The sequence below is a fragment of the Arvicola amphibius genome, chromosome 2 (assembly GCF_903992535.2).
Source record: "Arvicola amphibius chromosome 2, mArvAmp1.2, whole genome shotgun sequence".
Classification (NCBI taxonomy): Eukaryota; Metazoa; Chordata; class Mammalia; order Rodentia; family Cricetidae; genus Arvicola; species Arvicola amphibius.
In genome coordinates this window covers 7,551,653-7,575,861 of record NC_052048.2, presented here as the reverse complement: position 1 = coordinate 7,575,861, position 24,209 = coordinate 7,551,653, and the positions used below count along the sequence as shown (strand labels likewise).

General features: G+C 43.5%; 1 protein-coding gene across 1 annotated transcript in view; it reads right to left on the bottom strand.

The window, feature by feature from the left end:
* Nucleotides 1-5,011: 5,011 nt before the first annotated feature.
* The window catches only part of St8sia1 (ST8 alpha-N-acetyl-neuraminide alpha-2,8-sialyltransferase 1), a 132,568-nt gene continuing 113,370 nt past the window's right edge, over nucleotides 5,012-24,209 (bottom strand). The window contains exon 5 of the mRNA XM_038320700.1: nucleotides 5,012-5,498. Coding sequence (XP_038176628.1) covers nucleotides 5,012-5,498 — 487 coding nt within the window. The remainder of the gene's footprint in view (nucleotides 5,499-24,209) is intronic.

The following is a 24,209-nucleotide window of genomic DNA, read 5'->3' as shown; positions in this document are numbered from 1 at the left end:
CAATATCCATGTTCATGGTACATCTAGCATCTTTTCATCCTAACCCTAACGATGACAAGGCAACACACTTCCTTTCTGTTATCTTGAAGCCATTCCGTTCTTGCAACTGCATTTTAAGACAACAACCCCTTGCTTCCTGTATGCTGAGCTGCCTCCTGAGGCTAAGGCCCTTCCCAATAGGTCCTTTGCAGTGGAAAAAAATTACTATTTTCTCTTAGTTTTTATTTCAGTTACATTTTTTCTCTATTCCATTTTTTTTCTTTCTATTACTGTACAGAGAAATCCAGAATTCCATGAACACAGATTTCTCTGCTTTGGACTAAGTCACATCACTTGGCGTTTACTGTTAATGGCATGAAACATACATTTGAAAGTGACAGGAACCTGGAGGAAGTCTAGTTACACAGAAGCTAGAAGAAGCACAAACTCTATTTGGTAATTACACCATTACTCTTGGACAACTCTGCCTTACTGATTGAATCCCAACACTTTTAACTGAAAAGCGAAACCAGGAAGGTTTTGAACACATCAGTGAGACTGAAAGTCATGGTCAGATGAGCAACCATAAAATGTAATTCCTCTCTTGTGGCCTAACAAGTGAGAGTCAAGGGCTTTGGCTATTACTCAAGTGCTCACAATATTATAACTCACTTCGATGTGCCTGTTCCTCTGTGTTGAAGGAAAGAAACTACAAATGTCAGCAACAGAGAGAAAACCCAAACAAGGAAGCAGAAGCTCATTCCTTCCTTGTTGCAATGAGGTTAGAAAGTATGAAGAACGGTTCCATTCATGTGCACGCGTCAATCATTCATCTCTTGGAGGTATGTGAAAATGTCAAATGGCACATTAAGGCCGAGAATAAGGCAGATACTATTCATATTCTTGTGTTTGTGTGCATGCACATGTGTGTGTGTGCCTGGGTGTGTGAGGGATGTCTACGAATTTGAGACCCTCCCACTTATAAAACAGGAACTGCATAGGACTGAGACTAAACCCTGTGGCCTCACATTTAGTTGTAGACATTCTGGACTTCAGAAGTTCGTGGTTTCAAAGAAAACAGAGGAACTCTGGGATATCTGCTCTCTCCCTAGCTTCAGGGACTCAGAAAGCTCATCTGTGTGCAGCGAGAAGTCTACTCCTCATGATCATATGCAACTGGGTCAAGGTGATCAGACTCTGCCACGGGGTACCCAGATTAGCAAGTGCAAACTCAGGTACTTGAGCTTGTAAGGTGAAGGCCCTCAGTGCACTGGTGACTGTTTTTCTCATTAGATCTCTCCTGACAAGGGTTTGCCAGCAAAAATTTAACAAAGTTGATACTTTTCAAACACAGAAATTTAAACTGTAGATTGGTTTCCCAGCAAAGAAGAGCAAAGGGCACTACCTGAACATCTTCCATTTTGAGAATTAATTCTCTACCTTTATTAAGATTTATTTACTAATTATCCGTAGGTATATGTTCCCACTTGCATGCAGCATCCACGGAGGGCAGACAAGGACGCCAGCTCACCTGGACCTGGATTGACACCAGCTGGGCACAAGGACGTGTGTGTCAGGAATTGAACTCAGGTCCTCTGCAGGGGCAGTCAGAACTCTTAAGGACTGAGAAGGCCCTCAGTCTGCTCCCTCCCTTTGGTGAAGTCATAAAAGTGAGCAATCTAGTTGAGGCACATGATTTTGATACACTTTTGTAGAGCACTTTATAGTGGTGAGCACACGGGTCTAGGGGTCATCTTCCATGGGAAGGGCTTTCAGGTACAAGCTTTATTTCTGGTGGGATGACTTACTCTTCACTTGGCATAATTCTTATTGAAGTGTGATTGAAATCAAATAGCAGCCATCCTTGCTCAGGGACTTGAGAACCAAAGCAATTCTCCAGTTGCAGTTGACTAAAATGAAAATTCCTGCCTGGGTACTCATTTGTAGTCTCTGCATCCTTTCCCCCATGAAGCAGTCTTACTTTTCTGTCTCTGTCTGTCTGTCTGTCTGTCTCTCTCTGTGATTCTCTCTTTCCCTCTCTCTCTCATATATGAATTGCCATGCATGCATACATATACACATTTAAATCACTGGCTTAGTTGTTGGTAGAGAGGGGTGCCATTTCTTGGCAGATGCACTGAAGTCAATTCAATGTTTTCTATTGACTATGCCCATCATAACCCAAATCCCTGCTGTCTGCAAGTTAAAGGTCAAATACGTTAAATAATGGAACAGGCCCAGAGCTGAAGGCCTTAATTTCAAGAAATAGAATTGAATAGTCCCCAACCTCTTAAAGGTAATAGAGTACTCCAGAAGGTTCTAAGGATGATTCTGGAGAGGTTTCTATGTTAGAAAACATATTTTACTAAAAATAATGTTAAACACACACACACACATAGTTACATATACATACTCAGAGAGACACACATTCAGCCACACCTACCTCTTGCTTAGCTACATCATCTAATCAAACACACATAAATTTGTATATATGACATATGCACCTATGAATTGTCACTATAAAATAATGGAAGGTCGCAGCGACGCTGTTCATGCCATGAACCTGTGTCCTAAAGGGCAAATGACACAAACAAACTTTTTTTTTGGTCTAACCTGGGGTTTCTCAATTTCCATACTACTACCATTTCTCTGGATTATTCTCGATGGCAAGTGGACGACCCATTGCTGCTGGACCACTATCCACGGCTGTTCCTACTGCAAGCAGCTAGCATTCTTGGTTATAACAAGAAAATGTCCCCAGGTGTTGGCTTATGGCACCTGAGAGGGAAGGGCAATCATGGTGGGTGAAAGCACAGATCTACCTGACAGTGTTGACCATTTCTGCTCTGCAGTTCAGATGCCATGTAGACTAGCTTTACAGCAGGACCTGTGGTAAGAGTTCACACTCCCAGATAGCATTTTCAGTGACTTGGGATGTGTTGGTTTTATGAGCTTCTTGCTTAGATTCTGACCAATTCCGAAATGCATTCTTCTGAATGCACATTTAATTAATCTTTGTATGTGTTGTTTTCCTAGGCCTTTTATACTTTTAATAAAGTCTATTGGTAGAAATTCATTCTTTCTTAGGTAATTATTAAATACTAGTCCCTCAAAACAGGGATTGTATTTAGTGTTGTACAGACAGGACTAACACATTTCACACTGCCTTCTTGATAGTCTGATGCTACCACACAAGATGGAAACACTAAGACAGCTCTGCACAGCTGTGTACTTCCCAAACCTTCCATTCTCTAAACATCAGCACAACGCATATCAGTTCCAATGCTAGTTTCTAGAGGAACCTGGATATTTGATCACATTTGGCAATGTGCAACTCTTCCATAACTTTGATGACTTGTAAATTAGCCTTCATTGTCAAGCCCCCTGTTTTCATAGACGTGGTCAACATACTAAGTTTATACCATCAAGGTGAAGTAGAGCTTGTGGGTCAGTTTTACCTACACCATGACAACACTTGAAAGAATAAACGTGAGTTTTCACAGCTCCTTGGAGCCTAACATACCTCAAAGCTCAACAACCACATAAGATGTCCCTGCGTGTCCCTTACCTACAGTAAACACGTTTGGCCGTAGAGTTCCCTTGTGTCAAAGCAGCTGTACCAAGCTGCGCAAGCAGCTGCACCTGACACTAAGAAAATACAGAGCTAGTGCTTCCTACCTGCTCACTTGCATGAAACCAGGTTCCTTGTCACTATGCTCAGCACAAGGCCCATTCATGAGATTTGGGAGGTGGGGGAGGCAGAATGAATAAGACAGCAGTTCTCATCCTGGATTACGTATTTGAGGGTAAACCTTGCACCCTGTGCTGGCATGTAAACTGACAGGAACTGCTATGCCAGCTCAACCTGTGTCAACATGAAATGGACTCCATACGACGTCTCTGTAGCGCTTCCACACTGGTTATAGACACCAGGCCACACACGCTCGGTTTCGTCAATGACATGAGAATAATCCCTGATTACTTTGCATAGTGTGTCAGAGTACATGGGTTTATACTCATGTGTACATGTACATATATCATCTTGAAAGGGACTATTCATTTGTATGTACACATGAGTTGCCTTAAAGGAAAATATTCACGTTAGAAAGAAAAGGGCCCTGCCTCCTGGTCTGTCGGCCTCAGAGACTAAGTTCTTACTTCACCTCTCGTTAAATGAAGACACTTTTGCCCCTTTACAAGTGAATAAAGCAATTGTGTGCAGAGCAATTTGGGGAAAATACCAGCATCAGAGTCCATGGATTGATGTAACAGGGACCTAAAGTTGAGTTTCTCTCTCAGCATCTGGAGCGAGGAAGCGTCTCCTATAATCTAGACTATCAACCAAAGTAATCAAAGATTATTCTCATGTAACTGTCAGAACTGAGTCATGGCCTGCTGTCTGTATCCAGTTCAAAGTCAACAGAGCTTCATACTAAATAGACCTAACCAAAAAGGCAAGAAGCAATTCTTACTTAAAACTGTACTAGCGGAGGGGACTATAGTCAACATAGACTTGTTTTAACAAATCACAAAAATCAGCAGGAAGGATTTTGTAAGTCTACCCTATCACCCACCCACAGCTCTAAACAGGACAAAAACAAATAATAATTTTTAAAAACCTACAGTTCTAACGCCAGTCTCAATAAGACAGGTCTTTTGAAATGACTACGATGCCATGGTATATTGACTGTCAGCAATGCCCAGCGTCTCCCACATGCTGCCACCATGAGCCCCTCGGCCTCAGCAACCAGAGTTCATCTGCTCCTTGAATCTTGTCTTCTAGATTTGAACCACAGACACGTCATCTGCTGGCATCGTCTCCTTGGGGTCCCAGTTGTAAATCCACAACACACTATAAAACTTCCCCAGAACATTTACTTCTCCAAGCCAACGTCAAATGCAAAGTTTTGCTTGGGTTTTTGTTTGGTTCCTATCATGCCAATCCATGACACACTTTGGCCACTCCTTTTGGAAGTCATATAGAAAACCTAGCAAAAATATTCCCCAGCCCAGTTCTTTCTTCTTCTGGTCCCTAGGAAGTGGGCTCAAGTGATGGCTCCTCACATGGGTCTAGCTGCATCCTCAGCGCACCAATTTTGTGAAGGTACCAGAGTTGGAGAAATTCCTCAGGCATGGCGTGGAAACCCGAGTAGGGCAATACATTGTCGTAGTAGTGGTGACTAATGGGCTCCTCGTGCATATTTGTGGAAAAGGGCCAAAAGCCATAGATGGCCACCTCTTCACAGAGGCCCAAGGCTGCGCTGACCAGAAACAGTCCTGTAGACAGGCGCTTGGCATGGATTCCCCTGCTCTTCCAGAACTTTCCAATGCTCCGCAGAAAGTTGGGGTTAGCAAAAAGCACTGTTTGATTGGCACCAACGTCTTTCAGTGTGTAATATACACGGAGAGACGGCTCGGTTCCTGTCTTCATAGAAAAAGCAGGCATGTAAATATAGCTATGGTTATAGATCTTCATGTTGTCCACAAACATCTTTCTGGACCAGAGCAGATTTTGAAACCTATGTAAAACAAAAGACTCAATCAGACCTTAGAAACACAGACACATCAAAGCCCACTCATCCTGTCCTCTGATGGTTGAAGTTATCAAAGAGAACACACACACCAACACTTCGTCTGAAACTTCATCAGATACCCCAACTCATCAAATACTCCTACCATAAACTCATCAACATTCCTTAATGAAGTTCTCCTAGGCCAACACCAACTGTGTATTTTGTTATCGCCTTTCCTGGAATGGAAAGTGACTTAAGATTTGGGGCTTTGTCAAGACTGCTGATTAGGGTGGTGTTGGTGGCAAAAACAAAACTGGTTTCCTCACTGGAAGATTAAAAAGAATCACTTGTAAGACAACTTTTCCCATCAAAATCCCATGTTCTATAAGTCTTTAGTTGGCCAATGCTCTAACTATAAGTACATGGGAAAACCGGGGCCTGTTACTGTTGTAGCTCCATGCAGAGAGCTGCCCACATCGCTCTCTGGCCAATTCTGAATGCTGCTTGTCTCTGCTCATCCACAGCCACCTGTAGAGAGAATCTCTGATTCAAATGCATGCAACTAAAATGTATGGAAGACCTCCTATGTACCAGACATGAGAGAAAGACAATTAATAGCATATTTGTGACCTCACTTAACCTTTTATTAACCTTACATAAGCATGTGTGTATGGGCATACTGTACATTGTGGGGGTCAGAGGGCAACCTCAGGTGTTGATCCTCACCTTCCACCTTGATTTTGAGATAGTGTTTCTTGGTTTTGTTGTTTCCCCACTGTGTAAGCCAAGTCTGCAGCTCCTCAAAGCTTATAGGGATCCTCTTGTCTCTGTTCCTCATCTCACCATGGGAGCTCTGGGATTATGCTGCTGTTCCCAGTTTTATGTGGGTTCTGGGAATTTAAATTTGGGTCCTCATATTTGCGCTCCTTAATTCACCAAGCCATTGTCTCAGGTGAATGCCTCTTTTTTTCAAATTTATTTACTCTTCTTTCATATACTACATCCTGACTACAATTTTCCCTCCTTCCACTTCTCCCAGCTCCTCTCCCAACCTTACTTCTCGCCCAGATCCACTCCTCTGTTTTCCTTCAGAAAAGGGCAGACCTCCCAGCGACATCAGATGAACACAGCATGACATGATACAATAAGACCAGGCACAAACCCTCATATCAGAATGCCTTATGTTTTAAGTCAAGAAATCCAAGTCAAGGTAAGAAAGCAGCTGTGTAACAAACAAAATAAAGTGTTCCAAAAGCCACACTGGATAGATCTACAAAGACCCTTAGAATGCAGAAGGCAAAAACAAATCAGCAATGATGTGGAGGAGAGAGTGATGTCAGAGAAAGCTAGAGAATGGATAACCCTTCAAGAGCTGTTGCTAGGGAAACAAGAGACGAGGAGCATAAAGGAAGCTACAAGGTCCTAGGCAGGAGCCCACAAAATGCTACAAAATTAGGAAGGCTAGCTGTTCCTGGAACGTGGAAGTTGGGCATGGTTCTGACCGTGGCTGGAGATGAGGCACATTGTAAAATATCTTCCATATCTCTAACACGTTGATCTTCGTGTCACCTTGTGGTGAGGAGCCCCTCATGCCCCAGTGACTGCCTGTGGCGAGTATCACAGAGCCTGGATGCCAAAGGTTGAGGAGATACACTTAGGAAATAAGGGGCTAGCATCTGGGAGCCCAGATAAGACACTGTGGATGCGGGGTTAGCAAACATAAAAAGCAAGGGGCAGGAGGGAAGGAAGAGGAGGAGAGGGGAGGGGTAGAGAGGAAAGTGGACAGAGAGGGTGATGAAGTAGTTTGGGACTTCTTAGGAGGTCAGTTGTCCTGTCTCAGGTTCTCTGTGGGTGGAACAGCAGCATCTGTGAACAGGGTGAAGCCATAGCTGGTAGAGACAAATCAGGCTTGTACACATGCGACATTCACGGTGAATACACAGTTTCAAAGCACTGTGACAATCATGGTTCTGGTTCTTCATCTACAAGAACAGAAGGCATGTTGCTCAAGCCCAGAAGGATGACCTCTCCGACTCCACATGTCCTTGACCCAGAAGCCGCATGAACCACTTCCCCATGGCACCAACCAAGGGAGAAGCGATGAGCGTGTTTTCAGGTAGTCACTTACCTTAGAGCAGTGCTTCTCAGCCTTCCTAATGCTGTGGCCCTTTAACACAGTTCCTCATGTTATAGTGATCTCCAACCATAGAATTATTTTTCTTACTACTTCATAACTGTAATTTTGCTACTGTTATGAGTCATAATGTTAACATCTGATATGCCAGTTAGCTGATATTTGATTCTCACAGGCGAAGAATCACTGCCATAAAGCAATCTAAGGACGCACAGCCAATCATTTTCCAGTGTGCTGCCATTCTCTCTCGCAGGAATTCCCACCTCAGGACACTGGCTCACCTCGGCAATGCTATCACGTCTTGTCTTGCCCGTCATATCTTCGCCCTTCCTAAAATCACAGATGCCTTCCTAATGACATAGAAACAACACACAGAGGACCTAACTGAACTGTCCATGTACTTTGGCTCAAATAATCTACAGAGTTCACCTATACCCCATCATCTGGAGCTCCGGACCACTGGTGGGCTTTTACATCCATCTCTCTGAGTCTGTGAAATGCATTCACTTAGAAGAGGCAATGGCTAACCATTGTTGTCAGTTTGAATGGGTTTATAGTCAGCATGTAAACACACTTCTGTGCGTAACTATGAAGGTGTTTCCAGAAAGGTTTGTGTAAGCAGGGAAGACTCACCCTGAATGTGGGCAACACTAGTTCATGGACTTAGGCCACTGGCCGAATAAGAGAGAGAAAGCAAGTTGAGTCCCAGCATCCATCTCTCTTTGTTGCCACGCTGATTCCACTATGATGGGCAAACCCTTCCTGAGGTTGCTCATTCCAGGAACGTTTTCACAGCAATCAGGAGAACTGTATGTGCATGAAGGTGAGCTGGATGTGAGCTGCCTCCACCTGTCCGTCAATGTCTCGCTCTGCATCCCTGACTGCATTCTCTTGTCCTTAGCACCTCAGGACCAGCTCTGTGCCTCTTCCCACAGAAGCTGTGCTCTGAGGTGGATTTCCTGACTCTCGCCTTCCCCTTCCCCACCTCTAGGGAATCAGTCTCTCTGGCTTCTAGACACAGGGAACTGCTCCATTGGCTTTATTGACCAGTATTTGGCAGTACAAAATGTGTTTATTCTAAATGTACAATGCAATCTTGCTGCATGGATACATGTGAAATGATTACTACAATAGGCTAGAATTTAATTAAAAAATAATTCTTCTTGATATACCCACCCTGAGAGTTACATTCTGTCTCTCATATGCCACCAATCTCCTTCCACAATCTTTCTGATTTACTATACAGTGGCTCCCATTCCCCAGCATTTGCTCCTCTGGGGAACCGATTATCTGTATCATAGTGGGATGCATTGTCATGGGGACTCACAGGAGATGTCCGTAACACCAGGACATCTGGTTTTACTTCTATCTCCAAACTGATTGATTACTTTGGATGGGGACTGTCATTTCTCTTTGACTTTCAACTTTGAAAATGAGCACCATCTTGAATTTAATTTAGTCTTAATTTTCTTCATGTTATCTGTATTTATATTTTGGGATTTCTCATTATCCCATTCTTCCAGTAATAACATTAATTAAGAACTCAATTCAGAGCCAGTGAGATGGTTCAGCAGGGAAAGGCGCCACTGCCAAGCCTGACAATCTGAGTTAAATTCCCAGAAAACACATGATGCAGAGACAAATCCACAAGTTGTCCTCCGGCCTTCACAAACACATGCCACACATGCACAGACAGACAGACAGACAGACAGACAGGCACGCACGCACGCGCACACACACACACACACACACACACACAAGGGCAAAGTAAGTAAATAAAATGTAATTTTAAAAAAGGGAACCCAATTCAACTCTGTAATTATTTGCTGTCTAGCTGATGTAGTCAATATTTAATGATCAATAGTTTAACAGTGTTGGTTTCGAATTTTGCTAATTTGTTATAAAATTCTATTAGGATCCCAGCCACTGGTCTCCAGGCTCGTTTAGATGCCCTTTCCCATTCACTGCCCTGGGGATCCTCTCCAGACTCATGAAAATCCAGTCTAAACATTCACAGCCAATCCCTTAGTCTCCCCTAACCTTTTAAAGGCCTTCCTTGGCTTCTGTGGTGGCTCAAGCCTGGAATCCCAGCACCGGGTTGTCTGAAGGAGGAGGAATGCCATAATTTGGACACTAAACTAGGCCACATAGTAAGTTTTAGCTCCAGCCTGAGCTGGAGACTGTTTCTTGGGAAACACAACACACAGTGGAAGAGATTGCTCAGCGGGTATAGGTGCTCACCACTGAGTCTGAAAACCAGAGTTCAATCCTGGGAGCTGCGGCACATGTGCCTCGTTGAACATGCATAACCAATGAATACATAAATAAATAAACATAGAACAATAGCAATAATAATTAAAAATAGTAAAAAAGTTACTGAATTTTTCAATAAGAATCAATGTATCCATTAAGAGTATATATTCACTGAAGACATGAACTACTCTAATTAACCTTTGCATTTTATAATCTAGCTCAGAAGAGCTGTGTATCATATATTAAAATTAAATGGAGATAAAACCATATAGTTTGTTCATGCCTGTAAGCTGAGTATTCAAAGCCAAGGAAGGGAGGTTGCTTGAGTTTGAGGCCAGCTGGGAATACACAGAGAATTTCAGGTTATCGGGAGCCCTTATCTCAGAAGCAAAACAAAACTTTGAAACAATGAAAATTAAATTGTTATTAAATGAAAACGCTGAGATATTTGGAAGTGTGAGTAATAATGTCATGCCTCACAAGAAAATTCCAACATAACTTCCAAATGAGCAAGACAGTTACCAGAAATATAGATAAAATAACAAAAAAGTGAAATAAAAACTTGTGGACTCAGCCCTCAGCAGAGGAAATTATCAGCCAAATTGCTGGGCGTGAAAAGCGATTTTTGCCATGGAAATGAGACAGCTACCATGAAAAGGAACTGGCTCTAAACTATTTACACCAGAGTTGACAAGTGACTAGACACCGGAGGGAATTATAATCTACAGCACTGGTGTGGGATGTAGGTCAGGTTTCAATTAATGAGAATATTAAATTATTTGTTTATTTTTTTTTCTCTCATGGTTTATTTTTTTTTTATATTTAAAAATTTCCATCTCCTTCCCTCCTCCTCCCCCTCCCTCCCCTCCTCCTCCCCCTTCCCTCCCCTCCTTCTCCCCCTTCCCTCCCCTCCCCTCCACCCATACCTCCCCTCCCTCCCTCTCAAGGCCAAGGAGCCATCAGGGCATTATTTGTAATAGCCAGATCCTGGAGACAGCCTAGATGCCCTTCAGTGGAAGAATGGATGAAGAAACTGTGGAATATATACATGCTAGAATACTACTCAGCGGTAAAAAACAATGACATCTTGAATTTTGCAGGCAAATGGATGGAAATAGAAAACACTATTCTGAGTGAGAACCTCCACCTGACGATAGACGAAGAAAATGACAGAGCCCCACCTTGGAGCACCGGACTGAGCTCCCAAGGTCCTGATGAGGAGCAGAAGGAGAGAGAACATGAGAAAGAAAGTCAGGACCGTGAGGGAACCTCCAGCTGGCGACAGATGGGGAAGGTGACTGAGCCCCACATTGGAGCACTGGACTGAGCTCCCAAGGTCCCGATGAGGAGCAGAAGGAGCGAGAACATGAGGGAGAAAGTCAGGAACGAGAGGGGTGCGTTCACTCATGGAAACGGTGGGACAGAACTAATGGGAGATCACCAACTCCAGTTGGAATGGGACTGATGGATCATGCGACCAAACCCGGCTCTCTGACTGTGGCCAACAGCGGAGGCTGACTGAGAAGCAAAGGACAATGGCGCTGGGCTCTGATTGTTCTTCATGGACGGGCTCTGTGGGAGCCTTCTCAGCTTGGTCGATCACCTTCCTGGACCTGGGGGGAGTTGGGAGGACCTTGGTCTTAAATTATTTGTTTAACAGGCTGCTAGTTACAGGATTACAAACTGAGCAAGACCAAGAAAGAAAAAGGCTCCCTTTCTCTCTTCCTTCAGCAAGTCTCCAGGAATAAGAGAAAAAAACTGTCCTGGAAAGTCCATATCTACACTGAAAGCAAAAAGGGAAGCAGAGTGTTGAGGACTGCCCCTGGAATTGCCAGACTTTAGAGGAACCCTCAGGAGTTACCAGACTTTGGGGGAACCCTTGTGAGTTGCCAGACTTCCGGGGAACTCTTTCGGTATGAGTTGCCCATAGAAAACAGAAAACCAGCCTTAGAAAAGCCAAAGCAAGAAGTAATTTGCAGAGCAGTGTGTTAAAGGTGCTAGTGTCCTGTGGGCACAGGCAGGAGGCACCAAGGAAGAGAGCATCTAGAACCATGGGCAAAGTCATCGGTCTGACTGTGGGTGCTAGGGACACACGAGTGGGTCAGACCCTAAAGTCTTGCTCTGTCTGTCATCTCTGTTCCGGGGTGAGGAGGTAATAGGTCCAGGCAGGTGTGTGCTCAGCCTGAGGGACACTGGCGCCACCCTGTGACACATCTGCACAGCCAGGCTTACATAGCCAAAGGAATGATATTTACTTCAACCAGCACAAGAACAAAGATCTGCATGCACCTGCATGAAATGACTCCTGGGAGCTAGCCAAAAGAAACTGAGAGGGCCACACTCTCCACTGGAGTAAAGACCACCTTTAGCAGATCCTAAGAACAGAGAGTCAAGACTAGAGGGCACTGAGGGACAACCTGGACCTCAGAAACAAAAGAAATCAAGAGCATTAGTGGAGCAGAAAGAAATGCTTTGACATCTATATTAGTCTGTTCAAAAATATTCATTGTGATTGTATCCAGACGGGGGTGCTATAAAAGGAGAATATTTAGGTAATGAGAATGGTTGGTGATTAAACATATAGTGACAGATGAGTTCTGCCAAAGGGACACTCCAGCAAAGAGCTGAAAGGTCACCTTGAAAGCCACCCATCAGATGGTGCTGAGCAAAAGCTCACACTCCCAGGTGGCTGTTGTCTCCATATTCCTGATTTCCTAGCAGGCCAAAGTGTGTGGCAGTTGAAAGGGAATTGCTAGGGCTCCAATAGGAACCAGCGCTGCATAGAGGGGCTCTGTAAGACCTAGGCAAAGTTCACAGTTGGGCAGGATGGAAAACAGCATGCTGGGGTGTTTGCCTGGTTTCTGCAGCTACCAGGCTAGGCACTGACCTAAATCAGGTCAGCAAAGCACAGTGTGCAGGACAGGGCTGCTGTGCAGGCCAGGGGAACAGAGATCAATCCTTATTTTCCCCCAAGAAATCAATAGATACATTAGAAATTTTAAAACTGTAATTAAGCATGCTGCTTTCAAATCAAAGAAGAAAAATGTCAGCCAGAGACGCTGGAAGGAATTGATTTCTTGAAACATGACTTGAGAGGATAGGGAGGGCTTAGGCTAAGACAGCTGCGTTTCTTCTTAAGTTTTATTGCTCTGTTTTTTTTTTAAAAGCTGTGGGCGTGCATTATTTTTTATAAAACTGAATATGTTAATTTTTAAATCCCCAAAATTTATAAAATAATGTGCTGATCAAATTCACAAGACCAAGAAAACTTTATGTCAATAACAAGATGACAAGATGATAAAGCTGTATGCATGTGTGTAAACATGTATGTATATGTGTATGTGTATATACATGCAGCATGCATGTATGCTTTATGAATATGTGTATATATGTATGTATATTTATACATGTTTGCATGTGTACGTGTACACATATATGAATGCATGTATGAGTATTATGCGTGTATATGCATGAATATGTATACATGTGCATATCCATGTTTGTGAATGTATTATGTATATAAGTACACATACATAAAATCATAGATATTAAAAATCTCCACACCAAGCCAGGTGGTGGTGGCACATGCCTTTAATCTCAGCACTTGGGAGGCAGAGGCAGGTGGATCTCTGTGAGTTCAAGGCCAGCCTGGTCTACCAGAGTTAGTTCCAGGACAGGCTACAAAGCTACAGAGAAACCCTGTCTCAAAAAAACAAAACAAAACAAAAAATCCCCACACCTTCATAGTGAGTCATTAGTTTAAAAGGGGACATTTTTAATATAATAAAAGAGAAGCCTTCTAAAAGTGCCTTTACATTTTGTTACAAGAAAGAACTCAGTATAAAGAAGCAACTGCTATACATTCAGTGAGAAGCCAACTACAAAAGACATCCACACTGCGGAAGAGAGAATGCTTACAAGGTGTCCGCGAGAGGAAGTCTGCCAGTCTCCATCCACGTAGTGTATACAGCAAAGCCAACTGAAATATTTATTGGAGCCAACAGAGATGTGAGTTCATCTTACTACACAGTGGCATTTTAAAACTATAAGAAAAATATTTAATTTGCTATGGCAATACAATCCTCAAACAACCTGAAACAAGCTTAATGAATATGTGATATTTTACAGAGACATTAAAATGGATATCAAAATAAAAGTCTCCCCCAAATACCTGTTGTCCTAGTTAGGGTTTCTGTTGCTGTGAAAAGACAGCATGACCACGGCAACTCTTATAAAGGACATTTAACCGGGGCTGGCTTACAGTTTCAGAGGTTCAGTCCACTATGATCATAGCAGGCCATGGAGAAGGACCATGCTGAGAGTTTTGCATGTTGATCCACAGGCAGCAGGAAATGAATTGTCACGCAGTGCAAGGCTTGCGCATATAAGAGACTTCAAGGCCTAACTCCACAATGACACACTTCCTCCAACAAGGCCACACCTCCTAACAGAACCCCTCCATATGGGCCAAACATTCACACACATGAGACTGTGGGGGCCATTCCTATTCAAAGCACCACCCATGTGTAAATCCAGCATGGTCCCAGCTGAACGCCAATATCATTTTAAGGTAGTATTTCATCAAGAAGATGAGGCTAAATTTTGTTGAAAGCTGCAAACCAAATCGGTGCTTGTATTCAGGACAACATTGGGTGAAGGAGTGTTGGTGGGTGGGGCAGGGGCTCTGGGAGGCACCTTGCCAGTGCCAAAACTGAGTGTCTGACTGTGGGGACTTCTCCACAATCGAGGACCTTGAGGACACTTTGAGGAAGCCCCTCTCCACATGTGAGGACTCCCCATCTGATGAGGGACATTTCAAACCAGCTGACATGAGACTGGCTATCCTGTACATTGTACCACGGCCGCCAGCTAATCAACAATAAAAACTCAGATAAACTTTTGCCCCACACTGTTCAGAAAATTAAACTCCAGATGGGATGGTGTTCTCTAAATAAAGTCAGAAGAAAACACAAGGGCAACATCTGTAAGACCCAGGGCCATAAAAAACACTGTAAAATAAACCATAAAAGGCACAATCCAGTAAGCAAAGAATTAATTGCTTCCAAAATAAAGACTTGTGAGTGGGCATAGAGATGCACATCTTTGCTCCCAGCCCTTGGGAGGCAGAAGCAGGTGGATCTCTGTGAGTATCGAGCCAGCCTGGGTTTTTGTTTATTGATAACATTAGTGACAATCTGGGATAAACAGTGACAATTAAACTATATAGTCAACAGATTTCCATGTAGGAGTCTGGAGAGATGGCTCAGCAGCAAAGAACATTGGCTGCACATGAATGAGGACCTAAGTTTGAATTCCCAGCATTCACGGAAACAAGCCAGGTGTGGTCCCACGTGGTTGTGACCCCAGTGATGTCTTGGGGGGCAGGGGCTGAAGGAGCCCTGGAGCTCGCTGGCTGCTAGTCCAGCTGAAACACCAGTTTCAGGTTCAGGGAGAGAGCCTCTGGGGATTAAGAAGAGGGTGACTAAAGGAGACACCTTACGCCCTCCCCTGGCCCCTCTGTGCACACACATGCGTGTTCCTGTGACCACACATGTGCGTATACCACACACGTACAGCACACTTGCACACACCAAGGTTCTTGCTTGGGGCACGTTGTTTCATTCAAGTCCTGCTATAGCTCTGTGAAGGGGAATGGCGCCTATTGTTGGGGATGCTGGGACAGTGGGGAGGCACTAACTGTGACGGGCAGCTTCTCACTTATCTGGGGTCTAGACTCGGAGTGTTCGGTTGTACCGTGAGGTATTTTTTCTTGTGGGGAAGCTACATCCCGCTGTCCTGCTGACTGGCATCCATTCACGTGTGACCTGAGACTCACCCCCTAACTTTCTCTAGGACCCGACATCCTCGATATAGTCTTTATCTCTACCCATGTTTATTTTCACTGACCCTGATCACTGACCCATGTGGTCACATGCCCAAGTCTTTCCTGATTGAAAACAAATGAACAAAACCAAAAATCTCCTCTATGAACTTATCAGAATTTCATGACTATGGGGAGTTAGAATGTTGCAGATCAAGGCCATCTTTTTTTTTTTCAACATCATGTCAGCACTCATGTGTCTGACCTAACATCCTTATAGCTATTAAAACCTTTTAAATGTATTCTTAGCAGACCGCTCTGCTCCCACCAATACAAAAGCTAAAAAAGTCATCAGATAGTGGTTGAGGCCCAGCACAGCCTTGCTGTTCTCCGGGAACCTGCCTTAGTTGTGGCCTGCAGATGTGTTTGGTAAATGTCTTGACTCACAGTTTTCTTTGTTCTATAGCTAACACCACCTCACTGAACCTCTCTACAGCTGAGCTTGTCTGTGCGCAATCTGAGTCTGTGTTCCCAGGTCATGGTTGCTCATATGTGCCTCAAGAATAAACTGCCTCTTTTTCCCTTTGAGGTGGGAGGCGTGTTTTACCTAACACCTAAAATGCAGTCTTTCGGGCTGGGAGACGTGGTGGTTCAATCATTGAAGGGTTCCTCTTATAAGTGAGCTTGATCCCCAGGACCTACATGAATGCTGGATGTGACCTTCATGCTTGGGAAGTAGACATTGCCCAGGAAGGTGGAGAGGGGCTTCCTACAGCAAGCTGACTAGCAGGACTAGCCACAATCCATTAGCTCTGGCTTTGATTGAGAGGCCCTGCCTCAAAGAATATGGTAGAAGAGTGATCAAGGATGATTCCTGACATGTACACTGGACCTTTGCATACATGTGTATCCACATACGTGTATGTTCACACATGAGAAAACATATGCACAGACACGCATGCTCCCCACCCCCGCACGTGAACATGGAAAGGGGAAGAACAGAGAGAGCTCTTCTGCAATGTTTCACAACCTCACGGAGTCCAAGCCATCTGGGCAGGCAAGCCCTTCGTGATGTCCATGTCTTCAGCCCTTCGGGCCAGCAGCAGCTGGCTGTCTGCCCTTGCCCCTCCAGTAGCTGTACCCAGCCTTTCTCAAACTTCAGCAGGCTCTGGCTGCTTCATCTACCTTCCCTACCAGCTCCCATGATTCCTCAGGACTCTGCACACAGCAGCAACTGTGGGAACGCTTCAGGCTTGGGTGTCTAACTCTGTGTTCCCTGAGCACTGGATTTTCAAGGTTCTTCTCACTTGGTCATGTGACTATCACCTTCATTCCCCTGTCTTACTGGATTGCTAATGTCCTTTCTTTTTATCTCTGTCTCTCAGCTCAGTGTTGTGGTTTACAAAGGGCAGGGGTCTGGGAGGCGGTTGTCGAATGCTCAGAAAGCCTACCCTTATCACAACGTGTGGTTCATTTATTTGAAAGCATGATACAAAAGGAAGGAAAATGCCTATGCCTTTTCCTTCCGCAGGAATAGCACTCCAGGAGACATTCTGACTGTCCCCCTGTTCATCCAACACCATTTTCTATCAGTGTTTTTCTTGTTTGTTTGTTTTTTGGGCTTTTGAATTTTGTTTTGTTTTTAATGCAAATTCGTCCCCTGCCTAGAATTAGAAAATGAGTATTTAGGTACCAAATGGCACCTTTACCTCCGAGTCCCTCATTAAATGCTAGCTCAGTTTCTTGTAAACAGATTATGCTAATTTCTGGAAATACCAAATTTTCTAAGAAATCATACACGCGGTTTTAATCTCAGGAACTTCTTAGAACAAAGAATCTCTTTTTCCAGGAGGGGGGAAATGGTGCTTGCTTTGTTCCGGTTCTGTCCTCTTCTGTCTTCTCTCTTTGCTGGCCCCCAGAGCAGTGGTCATGCTTACGGTTTTGCTTGTCCATATGAAACAAAGCCAGAGTAACCCTCAAAACGAGAAAAAAAAAAAAAAGAGAAGCCACACGGCTTCTCTTTGCAACATATCATTAAAGGAGGTGTGCTCTAATCGGGCAGATGCCAACATTTTTTCAAAGAGCATTTATTAATTTTATTTTACATGTGTGAATATTTGCCTGCACATGTGTATGTGCACTACACATATGCCCGGTGCCTATTGGGTGTCAGAGGCGGGTGCCAAATCTCTTGCGAATGGAGTTACAGATGGTTGTGAGCCGTGATTTGAGTCCTGGGAATCGAAGTGAGTCCTCTACCAGAGCATGAGCTCTGAACCACTGAGTCATCTCTCCAACCTGAATGCTATCATTGAAGTAAAAAAGGCTTATGACCCTCTTGACATAAAACATGTGTATGTGTGTGTATTTGTTCTGCCATCTGTGTATCTATATGTTTAACATGCATGGTGGGTTCAACGTGACATCTGGCGATGGAGAATCTACTTCAAGAGTGTTGCGGGAGCTCCTTCTGCTCCTTCAGCCAATAGCCGCTGAGATACCAGCCCATTGGGGCGTGGTCTCTCTTTTTAAAAATGCGGCCACTTCCCTCCGCTCGCTTTCTGGCTTCCGGCTCTGCTTCCAGCGACTAGGCTCCCTTCCTGATTGCGCAGAGGGCTGTTGGCTGGGACGGTGATCTGTAAGTTTTTTCCCCTTTTAATAAATAACCATTCTATTAATCATAACTCCAAACTGGTGTGGGATTGTTTGTGATTTACGCCTTCACAAGAGGACAACATGTACCCCTTCAGCACAGAAGACGTGACATCATACCAGTGACTTTATCTCATCACACCTTACGGCTTCATCTAATTAAGAGGGGGGTGACACAGCACCTCGTGAAGAGGACTCCTGGGGGGACAAGGCATGTTCTCACATGCAGCGTTCCGGAAAGGACACAAACCGTGTGGTTGTCCTTTCTTCTCTCCTTGCGAGACCACGCCATGGGGCTCAGACCTACAAGACTCCTGCAGAAATATCACCTCCGAGGAGCCAGGTTAGAAATTAGCAGAGTCACTCCACCCTCCACCCCCTCAGCAGGGCGAGCCTGGCATATCATTTTAGACACGGATTACCCGACGCGAACCAGTAACTCTTCATAGCTCATATTCCATTCTTTTCGTCAGTCAGTATTCAAACATGTGGCTAATCTTACAGCCTCCAGTGAATAACCTGAAGCTACAAGGTAGAGTAGGAAAGGGCTGGTTGACAGTGGCAAAGCTCATATAACCCGTAAGAAGCTCATTCCGGAACTGGAGGGTGGCTCAGTGGTTAGGAACAACTGTTGTTCTTGAGGAGAACTGAATCCCAGAATGCATGTTTGGAGGCTCAATGACCACCTCACCACGGCTTGTAACGTCACCTCCGGGCAATCTGATGCTGTATGCTGGGCTATGTGGAGAGCTACATTCATGTGCACATAACCCCCACCCCCTCCAGCACATACATAATTAAAAAATAAACCTTTGGACTGGAGAGATGGTTCAGCGATTAAGAGTACTTTCTGTCTTGCAGAGGACCTGGGTTCAATTCCTAGCACCTACATGGCAGCTCACAACCATCTATGACTCTAGTCCCAGAGGATCCAGCATCCTCTTCTGGCCTCTGCAGATACCAAACACACACACACACACACACACACACACACACACACAGGCAAATAACCTACACATAAAATAAAGATAAGTCTTTAATATAAAGGTAAAACTCATTTACAGAAGAACAAGAATATCCAAGAACTTCTCCAATACCAAAGATGAAAAGGCAAAATATAAGCGGAATTTGATAAGAGAATGAAACCTCTCTCAATATTATAAAATTCAACATTTCTATTTTACAATAAAAAAAAACTTAGCTGTGCCACGCTTGCTCTAAAGTAATTAATTGAACTATTCTTGTATTGAGTATTTTTAATAGTGTTCATTTATTCTGGGTACCACATTCACTTACATAATGACGCCCTTCATTATCACAGCTTTATGTAAATGAAAGCCTTTTTGCCAACAAAACATCACAAATCTAAATTACATGGTGTTTTAGTTTTATTATATGTTTATAGCCTCTCATTATTTTTCAGCTGAAAAGTTAGAAAATCAGTTGAATTTCCTTTTTTTGTGACATAGACTCAACTTGGACGGAAAATGCAAGCGGATGTGGAGGTTTGGATGAGAAATGTCGCTACAGGCCCATATATTGCAGCATGGTGTTGTCTCCAGTTGGTGGCGCTGTTAGGGGAGGTCATGGAACCTTTAGGAGGCAGAGCCTTGCTGGAGGAAGTGCATCACGGGGGGGGGGGGGGGATTTGAGAATTTATAGCCTTGCTATGCTCACTATCTCTGGCCTTAGCGGGCTGAATCCTGGCTATTCTAACTCAAAGGCAACCTAGTGTGGAAGCTGTCTTGATGAGAACACCTAATATAAAATCACCATGACACAATCTCTAATAAATCCTTCAGGCTACTGAAGAGTGTGTTTGCAAGCGGTGGAAGAACACATGGAATGTCCTACTGCTTGTGGGACATGTATGACCAAAGCTACTTCTAGGGGGTTCCCACCCACCAGTGAGGGTGTCCATCACCCACCCATGAGGGTGCCCATCGCCTGGGAGTAAAGGAACTCCATCCTCTGTGGAGTTACAATGTCCTGTACACAGAACCCGCTACTTTGGAAGCAGAGTCGACCACCAGTCTTGCCTCTCACTTTCCCATCAGCCTTTCTCACCCACTGGGGTTTGACTGCAAATACTCAGGTGTCCTGTCCCTCCACAGACCTTGTCTCCTTCTACACATCAAAACAGAACCAGCATGGGGTTTGTATGTAACCGCAACACAGTACGTCCAAACTTGTGAATGAAATGTTTGCGTGGGAACCCAGCTGCTCCGCAGACTGACTTCTGAAAAGCTTGACTAAAAGCATGCACTCTAGAACAGAAACTTCTTCCAAACCCTGGCTGAACACTGACAGGGAGAGGCAGGTGCCACGCACACCCTACTAGGGGTGAAAGAGACCCATTTATTCTTTAATAGCATTTAATTACTTCTTACTGTTTATAAAAGCAAACTGATTTAATGGGAGAAAATTAGGCTATAAAATTAAGTACAAAGGAGTATACTTGACAGTAATTATGTAATAAATACGTGTTGAATGATGATGAAGAAACAGATTGATGTATGTGTAGATGACATACATGATAGACACGGTATAAATATATAAATGAAGGAAGAATAACAACCACCAAACAAACCTGCCATTTAGAGTCTGCCGCCATTAACACACTGATTCCTCTCTTGCATACACACTAATAGCAAGAATGAAAACACACACACAAGTATATGCAAAGAAGTCCATACACACACACACACACACACACACACACACACACACAATTGCCTTCATCAGTGTTTCTGTTTCTATGGCTAGCAAGAGAGAAGAAAAAGAAACATACCTAAAGTTTGCTAATCTACACATTTTTAGTGTTGCTAAAACAGTGGTTCTTGACCTGTGGGTCACAACCCCTTTGGGTTTTAAATGACCCTTTCACAAGGGTCGCCTAATGTCATTGGAAAACACAGGCATTTGCCTTATGATTCTTAACAGTAGCAAAATTATAGTTATAAAGCAGCAATGATAATAATTTTAGGGCTGGAGACTAATCAGGTTCTTTAGATACATAGAGGACTCCATTAAAGGGTTGCAGCTTTGGGAAGGCTGAGACCCACTGCTCGAAAGGCACGCATGACCCCTGCTGAGTCAGCTTTTCTCCCAGGAGGCGTTCCTCCTTTCTCTGTGGCCTTTTCAGATCTTTCAACTGTCTCTCAATCACTATGTTAGTGATGCTGCCTGCTCTTGTCCTCAGACCCAGGGCTGGTATCTGATGAGATGGTACCTGAGGAGCTGGAGCTAAAGGCTCTTCCTCTGGAGACCAGGCTTCTGGCTGTTCATTAGCTGTGGTGTCCGCTGCCCCAGAGGCCCACAGATGCCCTTGCTCAGCCTTGGGCACTTCTTGTCCCTTCAGTTCTTTCAGCATTTTATATTTTCCTCATGGAAATGTGGAAGTGTCATGGCTCTCAAAATGGCCCATGTAGGATATAAGGGGTGAGTGGTGCCCACTGAGGTCTATCTGTGGACACCCTTGAGGCTTTTATGACTACTGTAGGTGTTTGTGGCTATTGGTTTTGCTGTTTGGGGCATGAAGAGATATATTTAAAAGACTTGTTAACACCTGCCCCACTTTGGTTTTTTGTGGCAGACATAAGTTGAGCTCAGGACAGGGTAGGTACAGGAAACATAAGTAGCTATTTTAGTTGAATCCAAAGCCTGTGTTTGCCTTAGGTAATAGGTAAACACATGGACAGGTATATATACACACTTAGGGTTAGAATTATAATTTTATTTAAAATAAATAGGCAAATAAATTAATTTATCAATTATATTAGTTACTTTTCTCATTAGTGTGGTCAAACACCTCACAAGATGCAACTTCACAGAAGGAAGGCTTGCATTTGCTTGCGGTTTGAGCACACATTCATCAAGACGGCCTGTGCCTATGCAGCTCTTTCAGATTTACCCCTCCCCAACCAACAACACCACACCAGTTCTCCAACTCATCACACACCTGTGGATAAAGAAAGAATGAGCCAAAATGGGGAAAAGAAAAAGAAAGAAGACCCAGGGCAGACCCAGAAATGTTGGGGCAACATATAATTAGGCAACCTGAAGCTTCCATCGTGAATAGTTCTTGACGGACAAAGAGAAAATGGAACAAAAGTCATCCCATTCCTTTCACTGGCCTATTCCATACCTGCCACCGTGACTGTGCATGGAGCAGAGAAAATAGCAAAGAGGAGGCGGTGAGAGGGTATGTCTCACTGGCTGCATTCAGTACGAAGGACTAATTATACACTCATTGCATCTCACCTTCAATTATTTCAAATCGTATACTGCCAACAGCCCCAAGCAAAGCTCAGCAGACTGCAATCCTGTCGATTCAGTAGCCCGGTTAAAACCAAGTCTCCGAGTTAATTATGTTGCAGTTGTTGAAAACAGAACATCTATTTTCATCCCCTGCGGTGATCTAAGTGTGAGCAGATTACATCAGCGTTTAGAGGGAACTCTTCCCTGCTCACACCTATTTCAGATGTAGGGCAAACAGCAAGTTCTCCCAATCTGTCCTGAAATACTATCTGCTTAGGCTAAAAAGTATTTAGAGTAATGAACTTTATGCCAAATATAAAAAGAATTAGTCATTGTATTATTTCTCTAAAATATAGATGAAACCGATATTCTTCATCCATGTTTCAAATGTGAAAAGAAAGTTCAATGAAGGAAATAGTATGGGCCACATGGTAGCATGTCTTAAACTCTAACTGTAATGTGTTTGGGTAAGAGATCAAATGTATGTATATTAAGGGTAAGTTTGAAAAAACAAAACAAACAGGAAGTTGCTGCTTTAGTGACTTTCCCCACTGCTCTGAGAAAAGCAAAGGAAGGAAGGGTTTGTTCCGGGTCACAGTTAAAGTCCAGTCCTTCATGACGCAGGGGTTTGTGGTATCCCATTGCATCACTCCACCTGCAGCCTGGAAGCAGAGAACTGAATGCTCCGCTCAATGCCCTCTCTCCTTCTTATGCAGCCTGAGGTCCCAGCCCATGTGATGACGCCCTGGTGTGGGATATTTGCACACGGTGTGGATATGTGTTGCTGGGACTTTGTGTCAAACTTTGCCAAGAGAAGGTAGGATAGTCCTTGAAAATTATTGCTTCTCAGAAAAATCAATCAGATAAATTAAGCCTGTAGGCTAAAGATGGATGACCCAAAGTTGCAGAGAGACCCTGGGTGACTGCCCAGGCAGCCAGCTGTCTCTGTCATTTCCAAAGTTTTGGAAGTTGCTATCGCTGCACTTCAGTTCACTTGGGTAAGATCATATCCTTCTTGGATCATTAATGGAGTTGAAGATGAGATAATTATAGTAAGTTTTCCTGTTACCAAATTCTAAAAGAAACTTACATAAGTGCTGTAATGTTTATAAGATTGGGAAACATAAAACCTTAAGTTATGTATTTAAGATATTTAAATATCTAAAACGATATTTTTTAGGATGGTAATACAAGTTATGATAAAACGTGATTTAGGTATAAAACTTTAGACTCACTAAGATAGGATAAATAATACAGCACTTTCTTCAAATCTGCCAAATACAAATCAACTAGACATTATGAATGTCATTCTTACCTGATAATTGTTCTTACTATATATCATTTTACTATGTTAGATGTAAAACCTTTCCTTTTCATTTAGACAAAAGAAGGAAATGTTGTGGAATATATTTTTGCTGTGATTGGTGTAATAAAAAGCTGAATGTCCAATAGCTAGGTAGGAGGTATAGGCAGGACTTCCGGGGAGAGAAAGGAAGAAGAAGAGGAATCTAGACATGTAGAAGAAACAGGGAGATGTGGAGAGAAATTAGGAGGTGCAAGATGGAAGAGAAGTAATTTTATAATTAATAAGAACTCT